We start from the raw sequence: 16,122 nt of genomic DNA, 5'->3' as shown, positions 1-16,122 counted from the left end.
GAAATGGGAAGTATGCTTCCTCAGAAACAAGAAGTACATTACATAAAATATGAATTTGAGTGTTAAGAAGTCTTTTCTGAAAGTATTCATACAAAGTGTATCCTTATATGGAAGTGGAACATGGATGCTGAACAATATACACGGCAACAGAATGAAAGCTTTTGCTACAGACAAGCTGAAGTCCAGATGGGTAGATCAACTAACTGCAGTTGAGTACTGAATCAAACTGGAAATTATAGGGATTTGGATCATGCTGTTATTATGGATTATAATATCTATTGTCTTAAGATGCTCTGCAGGTATATTCCATAGAATTCTTCATCATAAAACAGTTGAGTCTATATTACGGTTCAATCTGTTAGCCAAATTCTAGGAAGATTTCATAAAGTAATACTAATCTGAATTTCACAGTAACTATCAAAAATTAATTTTAACTCAATTATGTAGTATTTTTCATGTCATTACTGATTCATAAAAAGTCCTAAAAGGAATTCCTACAGGTAAGAATCTATGGATCACACACAGTCTTAGTACATTCATATCATATGAATATGTCTGTAATACCAAATAATGTAGAAATGAAAATTATGAAATTCTGAAAATATAATGTAACTAGGTAAATAAAAAAATTGCTCACCAAGCGGTAGCAGGACAGCACATATATAAAGGTTAAGGAGATTTGTAAGCCTTTGGATCCAGTGGCTCCTTCTTCTTACAAGAGGGTTGAAGGGGAAGGAAAAGGACTGTTAAGGTTTAGGAAATGGGGAGGGTTTGGAAAAGTCACCCAGAACTCTGGGTTCGGGGTTGCTGACCATGTAAATTGTCTGTCTGCTGCTGAACACTACCTCAACCAGCACCCCCCTGATTGTAAACCTACGATGTACTTCCTGCTCACCTTACTCAATTGTATACTTACCAATGACTATTTTAGCTGTGAAGGGCATACATACAAACAGATCAGGGGCATGGCCATGGGAACCAGGATGGCTCCTTCCTATGCCGATCTTTTCTTGGGTCACTTGGAGGAAGCATTACTGGGATCCATAAGCCTTCAGGCCCTGGTTTGGTTTAGATACATTGACAACATCTTTGCCAGATGAACTCATAGTGAGGCTGACCTGTTAAAAGTTTTTGGAATTTCCAAACAAATTTTCCCAGTTAAATTTCACATGATCCTATTTCAAATCCCATGCTACTTTCCTTGATGTTGACCTCATCCCTATCAAGGGGCAGTTAAACAGCTCTGTTTGCAATAAACTTCTCAAAGAAAACAACAGTACTGACATTTTGACAGTTGCATCCTTTCCATCTCAAATGTTCCCTCCCATATAGCCTTGGTATTTGAGGCAAATGTATTTGTTCAGATGCAGAATCTTTACAGTAATACACCACCATTCTCACCTCAGCCTTCACTGGACGTAATTACGCCATCAACCTGGTTGAAAAGCAGGTTTCCCAGGCCATCACATCCAATCCTGGTAGTGCTGATTCCACAAAAAACTATCATCCTGGTCTTGAATGTATTAATGAGTTACTTTGACAAGGCTATGACTTCTAAAATTGTGCCCTGAAATAAGGTCCATTTGCCCACCACACCTGGAATAGCTTTTTGTGCTCTCCACCCATCCACAATATCTGCAATATCCTGGTCAAATCCGATGCTCCTTCTGCAACCATTTCCCTATTCCGTGGCTCCTACCTCTGCGACCATCCTCACTGTAAGAATTTCCCTATGCACCTTCCTACCACCACCTATACCAGCCCTGTAAAAGGCAAAACATACATTACCAAAGGGAGAGTCCACTGTGGAATGACACATCATGTACCAGCTGTTATGTAAACACATTTCACCCTTTTACGATCGTATGACTACTGTGAAGTTATCAGTCAAGGTGAGTGAACATAGACAGAGACTTTACACTGGCAACAAACAATATCCTGTTGCATGGCATGTTCTACAACTTGACAGTCATAACCAGGTGTCTGTTTCACCAAACATGCCATGTGAATTCTTCCCCCAGACACTAGTTCTCAGAACTCCACATGTGAGAACTGGAATTGCAATATGTTCTTGGTTCCCACCATCCGCCTGGTCCTAATTTACATTAATATCCTTGTTCTCAGAATTTCTTCTCAATAAGTATTCCTCTCTTCACTCCTGTTTAGTTTCCTATATCTTCCATTTTCTGACCTGTTTATATTTCCCTGCCCCACACCTCTATCACTAAGCTTTCCGCTCTTATCAACTCTTGCATAGTGTTTTGTCAGTAATCTCTGTCTTGTTTATTAACCTGTCTTCCACCTTTAAGCTCTCAGGTTTTCAAATTTTGTCTGGTGCAGTCCCCAACAATCAGTTGTTCCTTCTCATCCTGTCTGCTAAGTCTTCCCCGACCTTGAGTTCTGGATGATTTTCCCGAACTCTTCCCATTTCGCAAACCTTGCCAATCCTTTTCCTTCATCCCTCTGTGGTTCCCTTCAACCCTTCTGCCAGAAAAAGGCACCACTGGCTCCAAAATCTTGCAATTTCCCTAACTTTTATATGTGCATTCTTTTGCTACTGCAAAATAAATTAATTTGGTGAATTAGTTCATGATTTGTACCTAATATTAAAATATAATAAAATAAATACATGACTACCTACACTGTAAATGAAGCCAAATGTGCTACCTGTAAGATATTTTTTCTGCTATTTCTGGAGCTGGTTTCTTTGTAGTTTGGCACCACACAATGTCCACACCAATCATCAGTCCTATTCCTCTCACATCACCTGTTACCATTACACCAGAGATGTTAACAATATCTTTGTAGTGCAAAAAGAATACAGTCTTAGACATAAAATAATTCCACCCTAGAGACATCAAGTGAATAATTTTGCACAGCACTGCTAAGTTTCACACTGCAGTACATTCTAATTATGTTACTACTATGCTTAGAGGTTTATCCTAAAACAGCAACGGGTATGCATTATGAGAAGCTGAGTAGGATGGGTTAAGAGATGGGAGAAGGGTGAGAAAGAATGAACAGCTGGTGTGAGAATAAAAGAGAGAGTACATATCAGGTTAAAAGCAGCAGGTGAATAGGAGAGCAATGAAGAGGGGTAGGATGAATAACAAGAAGTGGCAGTTGGAGGATGAAGGCTGTGAAGGGAGCAGGAGGAAGGAGGATAAAGGAGAAGAAGAAGAAAAAGTGGAAAGGGAAAAACAAATTAAGTTAAAAAACCATACATGACACAAAGATGTACTTCATTTACACTTGGAATTGAATAAAATTCACACAATATGAAAGACATAAACAAACTACTGCTTTCAAAAACTGCTGCTCATTCTCAGTTATACTATTCAGCTACTTGTATCAAATGATTCATGCATGAGTACAAATACTTTCAAATAAATAAAGAAAATAGAAACAACTATTGTACCTATGACCTGTTGTTGTTTATGTTAAGAGCTAAATACTTTAGAAAGAAAATTACATTATGAACTGCTAGAGCAATATAAACTGAACATTAACATAATTACCAAAACTGAACAATGGCTATGAAATAATGGAATAAAAAAAGTCTCAGTTGAGGGCTATATATTGGATATCATTCTTTAACAGTTAATTTTCCATACATGGTGGTATTACTATCTTTCTAAATGAACAGATAAATTTCTGTGAGGTCAGTAATTGTTATGAGGGTCATTCAGCATGTCCTTAGAAAATCCAAGACATGACACTTGTAGTATTGAAGTGGTTTGCTGGTAGTAAGCATCAGGCAATGAGCTCCTGTTTATTTTGCAGCATGGAAAAAAGTGAGTTTTGAGAGATGATTAAACACTTATGTTTAAAAGGCTAAAAACCAAAACAGATCAATGTTGGATGAAGTTCATGACAATAAACAATAAAGATAAATCTGTTACTGTGATGCAAATGAACATTTGCTGCATTAGGAACAAAGTATTACAATTAGAACATTTTTGCAGTATTGAAAACGTTGATGTTGTTTGTATCTCAGAACATTGGCTGACAGACGATCAAGTACAATATTTTGTTCCTCAGGGGTATGCTGTTGGAGACATTATGTGCAGAAGTGAAAGAAAGAATGGAGGTGTCCTAATATTTGTTAAAGATAGTATAATGTTTACTAAAATAGATGTTAGCTCTTACTGTGCAGAACTAGATGGAGAATTTAGCTGTATAAGACTAAACGTAGAGAATACTATAATTGTTAGCTTATATAGATCACCAGGAGGAGATGTAAATACATTTTTCGAAAGATTTGAGCTGCTTATGAGGAAAATACTAAAATCTAACATAAAACTAATTATCTGTGGCGATTTCAACATTGAAATGGCCAACAGTGATGAACATGTTACTAGAACGTTTTTTAATATCTTAAGATCACTAAATTTACAATGTACAAATTACACACCAACACGGGGTAAGGCGTGCTTAGATAATATTATAGTAAATCTTTCTAGAGATATGTACGACATCAGACTTGCCAGTGGAGCCCTAGCTGATCATGAACCATTGATTTTAACATACTCCTGTGATCAGTTGCCTAAATCAGACAAATCAGTCAGAATCAAGTCTAATGCCACATGGGTAAGAGGGCAGAAAGATGAATATATTAATTTATTTATTGACAGAATATCTTATGTTAACTGGGACTTTGTATACAACACACAACCAGGAAAGGGTGCTGGTGAAATGGTGTTTAACAAATTCCTGGAAATACTCATAGAGTTATGGTACTCCTGCTCACCATTAATCAAAAGTAGCCCTAAGCAGAAACAGAAAAACAAACAGCTAAAATGGTATACAGATGAGCTAGCTCTCACTAGGGAGGAGATGCTCAGACTGTACAGAATATATAAAAATTCTTGTAAACAAGGACCTGAGCTAGATAATACTTCTTATAGAGCTTATCTAAAATGTAAAAAAAATCTACAAAGACAAACTGTCCTTGGCCAAAAAACAAGCATGTGAACATTACATTGAAAGTGCTCCCAATAAATGTAAAGCAGCATGGGATATCATCAACCAATATAATTCACAAACCCGTACACAAGATGCAATGCTGGTCCCAGAAGAAGTAAATAATTACTTCCTAACCTCAGTGAGTGAGCTGAAAAACAAAATCAAGCAAAATGGCACTTGTGCACTAGATCATCTTGGTGCTGTGCCCCATAGTATGTATACTTTCCACTGGAATGTTGTCACCCCAGAGGATATTGTAAAAGCTGTGGCAAGGTTCACCAACTCCAAAAGTATGGACTGTTATTGGTTTTCTAACAATGTAATGAAAAAAATAATACACCTTATCTGTCAACCTCTTTCTTTCATTTTTAATATGTGTTTAGAATCTGGAGTTTCCCCAGATGCACTCAAAACTGCTAAAGTAATACCAGTCTTTAAAAAGGGAGATAAGCATCTGCCCCAAAACTATCGACCAGTTTCTATTGTCCCAATTTTCTCTAACGTTTTTGAATATGTAATGTACACTCAACTAAATAACTATTTTGATAAGCATGATCTCCTCTCCAACAGACAGTTTGCATATCAGCATGGTAAAAACACCACTACTGCTGTCACTGAAGTTGTTAACCAGGTGTTAACTGCATTCGAAAATAAGGATCTAGTATCAGTCGTACTGTGCGATCTTAGCAAAGCCTTCAACTGCATACCATCTAACACCTTGCTTGAAAAACTGGAATTTTATGGCATACACAAACCATCTTTGGATGTAATCGAATCATACTTAAGTAACAGGAGACAGTATGTATCAATTAAAAATAGATGCTCCTCACTGAAGGAAGTTCGGACTGGAGTGCCTCAGGGCTCAGTCCTAGGTCCTTTTCTGTTTATCATTGCAATTAATGACTTACCTTACCATGTAGGAGCAAATTCAGTTGTGTGTTATGCTGATGATACAACGTTGCTCAATACACACCATGACACAACAGAACTGCATCAGGCAACACAGGAAAAAATAGAACTAGTAATGGATTGGTTTTCTTCTAATGAACTCCTGTGTAATCCTGATAAAACACAAGAACTAATTCTGGGTTTAACTACAGCTGTTGAAAGCAAATCAATAAAATTGTTAGGATTCCACATTGACTCAAAATTAAACTGGGAGGAACACATTAGCCATATCTGCAAGAGAATAGCAAGAGTGTGTTATCTCATCTGGAGACTGACAGATGTAGTCACTGATGAGTATCTAAAGGTGGTATATTTTGGCCTCTTTCAGTCACACATTTCCTACGGCATATTGTTATGGGGAAATTCTTGCTTTGTCAGTGAAATTCTGAAAATTCAAAAAAAAGTAATCAGAATAATAAGCAAAGCTAAGCCCAAGGAACACTGCCGTCCCCTCTTTATCAAGCACATGATATTAACTATGGTGAATCTATACATCTACACAGCACTGCTTTATGTCAAAAGCAACTTAAATGAGTTCAAGACCAGAGAGAACATACATCCCCACAACACCAGAGGCAAACTGGACTTTGACATACCAAGACACAGACTCACAAAGACTGCAAACTCACACAAAATAATGAGTTTAAAACTCTTCAATAAACTTCCAGCATCTGCTCGGTCACTGACCAATAATATTTTCAAACGTAAGGTTTATGACTGGCTTCTCAAACACCCATTTTATAAGATAACAGAATATTTTGAAATAAGCATTGACATTAGTATATAAGAATATTCATAAAAGAAAAGGAATTAAATTGTAAAAACTGTACTGTAAAGTTATTGTTAATTGTATATTGACCGAGCGAGGTGGAGCAGTGGTTAGACACTGGACTCGCATTCGGGAGGACGACGGTTCAATCCCGCGTCTGGCCATCCTGATTTGGGTTTTCCGTGATTTCCCTAAATCACTCCAGGCAAATGCCGGGATGGTTCCTCTGAAAGGGCACGGCCGACTTGCTTCCCCATCCTTCCCTAATCCGACGAGACCGATGACCACGCTGTCTGGTCTCCTTCCCCAAAACCAACAACAATTGTATATTGAATGTTCAGACCTATTCCGCTGTAAGTGGTCAATGGTGAATAAACTGAATACTGAATACTGAATCTGCTCCTGGGTTTGCAACTGTTTGCAGTTGTGTAAATGAGTTTAAATGTGGCCATACATCCACAAAGGTGAACAGTGTTTGGGATGTCTGGTGGAAGTAATTACCCCAAAATGATTGACATAATCCATGGTATGGTTTTGAGTGATTGATGAATCAAAGTGCACAAAATATTTGTGGTCACAGGCAAAGCACAAGGTACAGTATTTTGAATTTTACATGAAAAATTGGGTATGAAAAAATTTTCAGCATGATGGCTGCTGAATTTTATCCCAGTGTAGTTTGATACTGAGGCTGTTTCCCCACTTTTACACCAAAATTCTGCCTTGTTTCCGCATCAGTAAATAATGTGGGTGATATACGGATACACTAATACATGCAAAAGCCTAAGGAAAACTCAAAACAGTGGGTTTTTGAAGGTGAATGGGCTCTGAAGAAGGCGAAGACAATGGAATCGGCTGACAATGTATGCCCATATTTTTTGGGATGCACATGGAATCATTTAAGTCAGTTACTTGAAAAAGGGACAAAAACATTTAGAGAGTATGAAACTTCCTGGCAAATTAAAACTGTGTGCCAGACTAATACTTGAACTCAGTGCCTTTAACTTTTGTGGGCAAGTGCTCTACTGACTGAGCTACCCAAGCAGAACCCGCAACCTGGTCTCACAACTTTATTTCCACTAGTACCTCATCTCCTACCTTAAAAACTTCACAGAAGCTCTGCTGTGAAACTTGCAAGACTAGCACTCCCAGAGGAAGGGATAGTGTGGAGATATGGTGTAGCCACAGCCTGGGGGATGTTTCCAGAATGAAATTTTCACTACTCTGGAGTGGAGTATGCACTGATACAAAACTTCTTGGCAGATTAAAGCTGTGTGGTGGGCTGAGACTTGAACTCAGGAGCTTTGCCTTTTGTTGGAAAGTGCTCCAGCAACTGAGCCACCCAAGCATGACCCACAAACTATCCTCACAGTTATATTTTCACTAGTATCTCATCTCCTGCCTTCCAGACACAGCTTCAGCCTGCCAGGAAGTTTCATGTCAGTGCTCACTCTGTTGCAGACCAAAAATTTCATTCTGGAACTAGAGAGTATTATGCATTGTTTTTGCAGTGGATGAAAGAAGAAATCAAGGAAAAATTTTCTCATTTGAAAAAGACCCTCTTCCATGCTGACAATACACAGCTGAAAACCTGCACAGTTTTGAGGGCCAGAATTATCTAATTAAAATTCAGATTATTGCAACATCCACCACATTTACCAGATTTGGCCCCCAAGGATTTTTTTTATTTCCAAATCTGAAAAAATGGCTCACAGATGACAGTTCAGATCAAATGAGGATGCCATCACCCAAACAGAGACCTATTTTGAAGATATTCCAAAATCGTATTTTTTTGAATGCCTTAAAAAAGTTGGAGCAACACCTGAAGAAGCATGTAGAGTTGAAGGGGAATTATGTCGAAAAATAAAAATAAATCCCACAATAAATTGTTTTTCTATCTTTTTCTACGGACTTACTGAATGTCCCTTGTACACTATCCCAACGGTAAATGATTTTGAACTTCCCGTTGCCAGACTAACACAACTTAACCACAATTATTAATGTGTACTGAGTAACAAGTATTAATGAGCCTATTTCTATACTTGAATTACGAGTACAACTGAAGAGACTCAATTTATTTAGCATGAAGATATTATTTTATAGTGATTTTAATGTTATTTTTCAAAAGGCAATAACTCTTGTGACTCTTTGATAAATATCATGAAAGCATTTCATTTGCTCCCACAATAACTTATCCAATCAGATCAGCAGTAGATAAAAACTCTTTTTTGATGTATATTACTTCTAGATACAGAGTATTGAGCAACAGTTTTTGTGACAATGAGACACAATTATTGTACATAGATACAGCAAAGGTAGCACCCATTGGAAAAATTTAACTGAAAAAGAAGTGATTTTTTTCCAGGAGCAATTGTATAATTGTTGCCTTCCCACAAGCTAATAAAATTCGAAAAAAGAGAATCATAATTAATTATATTGACAGTGGGCTGCTGGAGCCAGTGGGAGGCAGTGCACACTGAAGTTGGTGTGGAGACATGAATTGGGAGGGGGTGACAGGATGGAGGAAGGGAAAACTGTTGGGGGATGGGTGTGGGGATAGTGGACTACAGGGGATTGAAATCAGGATAATTACAGGAGCAGATGATTTGTTGCAAGGGTAACTCCCGTCCATGTAGTTCAGAGGAGCTAGTGGTGGAGGGAAGGTTTCAGATGACCTGGGTTGTGAAGCAGCCATTGAAGTTGAGGATGTTATGCTCAGCTGCAAGAACAAGGTGCAAGTACACCCACCCAGCACTTCCTAACACAGTTCTGTCAGAGTCTTATCCTACCCCACCTGAGACTGGGCCACCTATGAAAGTAGACATGTCATATACAAACTCTGCTGCAGATACTGCACAGCTTTTTATGTTAGTGAGACTACCAAACAGCTATCAATGAGGATGAATGGCCACTGCCAAACTGTTGCAAAGAACAAAGTTGACCACAACATGCAGCTGAGCATAACATGCTGAATTTCAATAGCTGCTTGCAACCCGAGGCATCTGGGTCCTTTCCTCCACTACCAGCTTCTCTGAACTATGCAGATGTGAGTTATCCTTGCAACATATTTCTGCTCCTGTAATCAACCTGGCTTCAATCTTCAATGACCCAAAGTCTTCACAACCTCCACCCAACAGTCTCCCCTTCTCCCATCCTGTCCCCCCCCCCCCCCCCCCCGCAATTCACATCCCCATATTGCCTTCAGTGTATATCATGCCCCAGTGGCTCCAACAACTGTGTATCACATGCATAGCCTGTGCACCTGTCACCTCTTCCTCTCTTTTTCCTAGCTGGAAAACAAGCTGTCCACCTCTAAGCTGCTAGCTGCACCCAACCCCTCCCCCTGCACCTGCCTGTCTCTCCCTACACTCCTTGTTGATGATTTAATGTTTTGTATTTTTGGTGACTGATCTCCTTTACCTTTAGAGTGTTTACATTCCATAAAATTATCATAAACATGACTGATCTGAGATAGATATAATAATTTTTATTTCTGCTACTTATTTTGAGAAATGCTTACCAATATGCTTGTGCTTTTTCTTAAGTGTCAGGAGTTCTTCTTTTAGCAGTTTTCCAGTTATAGTTGCATTGTGGAGTAGATGTTCTTCCTCTATTACACAGAGAACTGAAAGTCCGATTGTTGCTGCCACTGGACCGCATCTGTACTGTGAATGAAGGTCTTTTTATTTGCTTAAACTATTAAGAACAACATATTTCACTGTCAACTGGATTAGAATTGGCAGTCATTATAGCTTTAGAAGTTTTTGTGGTATTAATCTTATCTACAGCAATGATGCAGTAGTAACATCTAAATCCACATTGCAAGTCATCATATGGTGCACAAATTAGGGTACCTTGTGCTGCTACTGGTTGTTTCCTTTCCTGTTCCATTCACAAATATGAGTAGAGAAGGCAAAAACATCTGTTTATATACCTCCATACAGACCACAGTCTTATATTTGTGATCCTTCAGTAAAATGTGCAGCAGAGGCATAGAATCATTCTGCAATCATGCTTCAAATGCTGGTTCTCTAAATTTTCTTGATGCAAAGAACATTGTTTTCAATTGAGGGATTCCCATTTGAGTTCCCAAAGCATCTCCATAATACTTGTGTGTTGCTTGAACCTGCTGGTAACAAATCTAGTGGCTCACCTCTGAATTGATTTGAAGTCATCCTTTAATCTGACCTCGTATAGATCCCAAACACTTCAGCAGTACTCAGGAATGAGGAACACTAATACTCTGTATGTGGTGTCCTTTAAGAATGAGCTGCACTTCCCCAAAATTCTCCCAATACTCAATCTGAATTCGACAGTTCACCTTCCCTACTACCACCCTTATGTATTCATTCCACTTCATACTTTGCAACATTATGCCTAGATATTTAATGAACATGACTGTATGAAGAAACACATTACCAATGCTGTATTTGAACATTAAAAGATTGTTTTCCTGCTCATCACCACTAACTTATACTTTTCTATATTTACAGCAAGCTGCCATTCATCACACCAACTAGAAATTCTGTCTAAGCCATCTTGTATCCATCTCCAGTCACTCATTGATGGTGCCTTCCCATACACCACAGTGTCATCAGCAAACAGCTGCAGACTACTGCTCACTCTGTTCATTAGATCATTTATGTATATAGAGAATAAGAGTGAGCCTATCAAACTTTCCTGGAGCACTTCTGACAATACCTATGTCTCCAAAGAACAATCAACATTGAGGACAACATAATGGGTTCTATTACTTAAGAAATCTTCAAGCCATTCACGTATCTTGAAAACTATTCTGTGTGCTTGGACCTTAACAGCCTGCAGTGGGGCATCATGTCAAATGCTTTCTGCACATAAACCTTACTAGCATCAACATGTACTCACTACACATTCATGAAAACTTGCAGTGTGTCATTTCAGTTTCCCACATTTCCATAAACTGCAGTACCATGATTTTGAAAAAATAAACATATCTAAAAGATAGATGATGATATAGCAACTCAGAGAATTTGTCAGGCAGCAAATTTTACACTGTTGCCTGTGAAACAACACAGCAGTTATGTGAAGTAAGAAAACTAATCACAAAACATAGAGATGTTTGTATTCAGATACATAATAAACTATTTTAGCACAAATAAATTATTAAAAAACCCTCAGAGTTGATCCATTCAATGTGAAAACTACTGAAATAATTTTCAGTTACTTTCTTACTACTACATGAGTCTCAAACAGTTCAGATGCATACACTGTAGCATTCAAGAAGAAAGGGATGATGACCTTTGACATGGATCTCCCTGAGGTCTCATTAAGTTGGGGCACTAGTGATGTTGTTGTGTATTCCCACACAAGTAACATAAATGCACAGAGAGGACTGTCAATATTTTAAGTTTATTGCTTTTGTTTTTGTGGGACTGTATTAGTGACAGCTTTCAGTTTATATGCATTCTCACTGCTCTATCCTATATGAGTATTCAGTATGGTAAATGTAGATGAATTCTACATCTACATCTATATCTATACTCTGCAAACCATCACGAAGGGCATGGTTGAGGGGATGTCCCATCGTACCAGTTATTAGGGTTTCTTCCCATTCCATTCATGTAGAGAGCACAGGAAGAATGATTGTTTGAATGCTTCTGTTTGAATTGTTCTAATCTTGTCCTCGTGATCCCTATGTGAGTGATACATAGGGAGTTGTAGTATATTCCTAGAGCTGTCATTTAAAGCTTGTTCTCGAAACTTGGTTTGTACACTTTCTCTAATTAGTTTACACCTTTCTTCAAGAGTCTGCCAATTCAGTTTCTTCAGTGTCTCAGTAACACTTTCTCATGGATCACATAAACCAGTGACCATCCATGCTGTCCTTCTCTGTATGTATTCAATAGCCCCTGTTAGTCCTATTTGGTATGGATCTCACACACTTGAGAAATATTCTAGAATTGATTGCATGAGTGATTTGTAAGCAACTTCCTTTGTAGACTGATTGCACTTCCTCAGTACTTACCAACAAATCAAAGTGTACTACCTGCCTTACCCACAACTGATCCTACGTGATCATTCCATTTCATATCCCTAAAAATCTTACATCCAGGTATTTGTGTAAATTGGTCAATTCCAGCTGTGACTCTCTGATATTATACTTATAGGATACTGTTTTTTGTTTTGTGAAATGCACAGTTTTACATTTCTGACCATTTAAAGCAAGTTACCAATCTTTACACCACTTTGAAATCTTACTAAGATCTGATTGAATATTTATGAAGCTTCTTTCAGATAGTATTTCATTATAGATAATTGCATCATCTGCAAAAAGTCTGAGGTTACTATTAATATTGTCCACAAGGTCATTAATATACACGGTTAGCAAGGGTCCCAACATACTTCCCTGGGAGCATCCAAGGTTACATCTACATGTGACAATGATTTTCCACCCAAGATAACATGCTGCATCCTCTCTACCAAAAAAACCTCAACTTAGTCACAAATTTCACTTGATACGCCATATGAGTGAACTTTTGAAAACAAATGTAGGTGTGTTACTCAGTCAAATGCTTTTCAGAAATTAAGAAATACTGCATCTACCTGATTGTCTTGGTCCAAAGCTTTCAGTATGACATGTGAGAAAAGTGCAAGTTGGGTTTGACGTGATTGATGTTCCATAGTTCATCTTTAATATTATATCTGCATCAACTGTCTGGAATGATTTCTTCATTAAGAATACACTGCTACTTGTTTTGAACTTTTTACCTTCAACTTCCATTATTAATGTGTCCTGAAGTCTTATGTCTAGTTTCTCTTTGCAAGTATTTACATGTAAGTTGTTTTATTTCATTTTAGAGATTGTTTTCACTTAGATAATCATTTGCTTTTTCTATGTCCTTGATAGATCTTACTTCTAAATCATTTACTGAGCTAATACTTACAATGAATGATGTATTTTCTGCATACATGATTACATTTTCTTTTAATGATATTGCCATATCATTCATGTACAGCATAAACAGGAGTAGGCTGAATCTCAGACTTTTTGCCACATCATACTTTACCACTTGAAAATCAAAGTAAAAAATTTCTACCATTCATTCTACTGCATATTAAAACTGTATAAAACTCTATCACATGCTGTTGAAAAGGTACTGTCAACTGATTGTTGTTTCTCACAAATTATAAACTTTGAACTGAATAGTTAAGACTGTTTCAACACAGGCAATGATTTCCAGACAACTCACCCCACAATATCTAAGAACAGTAACAATAATTCTTTGCAGATAAAATTAAAAAACTATAAATATTACTTACATTTGCTTTTAAACAATTAGCAATCTTATGTGATGTTACTACAGCAGCAAAAGGATGACCATTTCCAATAGGTTTACCAATGGTAATAATATCAGGTACTACACCAAGTGCTTGGAAAGCCCAGTAATGACTTCCACTTCTTCCCATGCCAGTTTGTATCTCATCTGCTATAATCAAACCTCCATTCTCATGGATGTAGCTGTGGAAATAGAAGTATATAAATTACTGATGTAAGGCCTTGATAATGCTATTCAAGAAGAATCATTTCAAACTGATTCTTATTTACTCATAATGCAAAAGAAATAATTGGAAAAATAATACAGAAACAAAAAGTTTTGGATAAAGAGATCCACAAGCAAGCAAGAATCATGGGTATATAACTAGAACCAGAAGTAACAATTAAATTTAGTAAATGACATGCAAGTTACATAACAATGATAAGGTTGGTTGGTTTGGGGAGTAAAGGGACCAAACTACAGTGTCATCAGTCCCAGTAATAAGGAAAGAGGGATTTATTTTATTCATCCACTTGCAGACTCATCACGCATATAATATATTGTCCCCATCCCCTTTATCCCCTTTACCACTCCCCCCCCCCCCCCCCCCCACACACACACGCAGAGAGAGAGAGAGAGAGAGAGAGAGAAATTCTGTTCCACAGACCCCTGCACAGGCAACAACTGTTGAGGACAAGTAACAAGCAAGTTAGGGAACATATTAACAAAGCTATCCTCAACCCACAGGGTGGCTTAAACACCATAATGCTTTATGAATTTTGCTCTTACTAGAAGCAGTTTGAAAACCCCCTCTCTCCCCCTCCAAGACATTTGTGGGGGGCCCTATAGCTTAATGTGGTATCCAAAGCACACTTTAAGTTCATGTTTTTTGTTTACCGAAAGCACTGACAGGAAATAAAAAGAAGATATAAACGACAGAAAAAATCCTAGCACCATTCAGGGATCAAACCTTCACACCTTTGGATTTATGATTTGATAGGGAATAAATGAAGTGATAAACGATAGAAAAAAATCCTTCTACCATTCAGGGATCAAACCTCCACACCTTTGGATTTGTAGTTTGGCACTTACCTTCTCAGCTGCAAAACCTCAAAAGTAATATATGATGTGTGTATGTATATAATGATATGAATATTATAAATTACTTATGTTTAATTCTTTATTAGTGATCCCAGCATCTTACAGTTAATGAATGAGCTAAATACAAGATAAATTTTGGATCTAGAAATGACAAGTAAGAAATCGAGAATGTAGAGCAAAACAATTTGCAAAATACATATATCTCCACCACATCCTTTATGAAAACATTAAATTATAAAACAGACTGTATCATTTGCTTCACACATGCAAAATTTAACAATTTGAAGAATCAAAGTTTAATGCTAATAGTAATAGCAAGCAAACAAGAAAACAGAAAATAAACTACATAAAGGAGAGAATGTCTTTTTTGTGGTAAACATTTTGTGCATGGTATTTGTAAAATATAACTTATTAGATTTATAATTGCATCACATGAGGAATAAGTTGTGAATATTTATCATTCAAATAAGTTTGTCTTTACATATTTACTGATAAAATAAATGGTGAGAATCAGCAAAAAATAGATGAAATATTAATTAAAGCACCATTTTATTCTGATGGAGAATTTCTGACAAAGTAGGTTGTCTAAATGCCTCAGCTTGACATATTTTGTGCACAGTTGATAGTTGAATGTATGCTATGGAACGTGGGTCACATTTAATGCTTTGGTAATTGTACTGTTAGCCATCTGAGGTGCAAGACATACTTTGTTGGTGGTATGGAATTTTTCGAATTTTAAGTGAGATTAATTGATGCTACAGCATTCAACTTAAGACAAGTTAGTGTAGAAAATGTCACAAATTCAGATGTGTTAAGAAAACTTTGCATTTCACACATACACTGACTTCTGTGTTAACCTTTGTGTGAGACCATACATGCCAGATAGGTCCTACTTGAAATTATAGATTCTCATATTTTATTATTTATCTTGTTTTCCTGCAATCTTATCAAAAACTTTGTCAAGGGATTTGTGTACCATGACATACTGTCTTTTCTATGATTCACAAGTACCACATAAAATTTGCACTCTGTCTTTGATTGTAAACA

General features: G+C 37.2%; 1 protein-coding gene across 1 annotated transcript in view; it reads right to left on the bottom strand.

The window, feature by feature from the left end:
* The window catches only part of LOC126252714 (5-phosphohydroxy-L-lysine phospho-lyase-like), a 334,596-nt gene that overhangs the window by 38,684 nt on the left and 279,790 nt on the right, over nucleotides 1-16,122 (bottom strand). Inside the window, exons 7-9 of the mRNA XM_049953620.1 lie at nucleotides 13,979-14,177; nucleotides 10,200-10,344; nucleotides 2,668-2,767 (exon numbers count right to left, since the gene is read on the bottom strand). Of these exons, the coding sequence (XP_049809577.1) occupies nucleotides 2,668-2,767; nucleotides 10,200-10,344; nucleotides 13,979-14,177 (444 nt within the window). The remainder of the gene's footprint in view (nucleotides 1-2,667; nucleotides 2,768-10,199; nucleotides 10,345-13,978; nucleotides 14,178-16,122) is intronic.

This window comes from Schistocerca nitens, chromosome 1 (genome assembly GCF_023898315.1).
Source record: "Schistocerca nitens isolate TAMUIC-IGC-003100 chromosome 1, iqSchNite1.1, whole genome shotgun sequence".
Classification (NCBI taxonomy): Eukaryota; Metazoa; Arthropoda; class Insecta; order Orthoptera; family Acrididae; genus Schistocerca; species Schistocerca nitens.
Note: the sequence above shows the minus strand (reverse complement) of the source record. Positions and strands in the feature narration are given on the sequence as shown.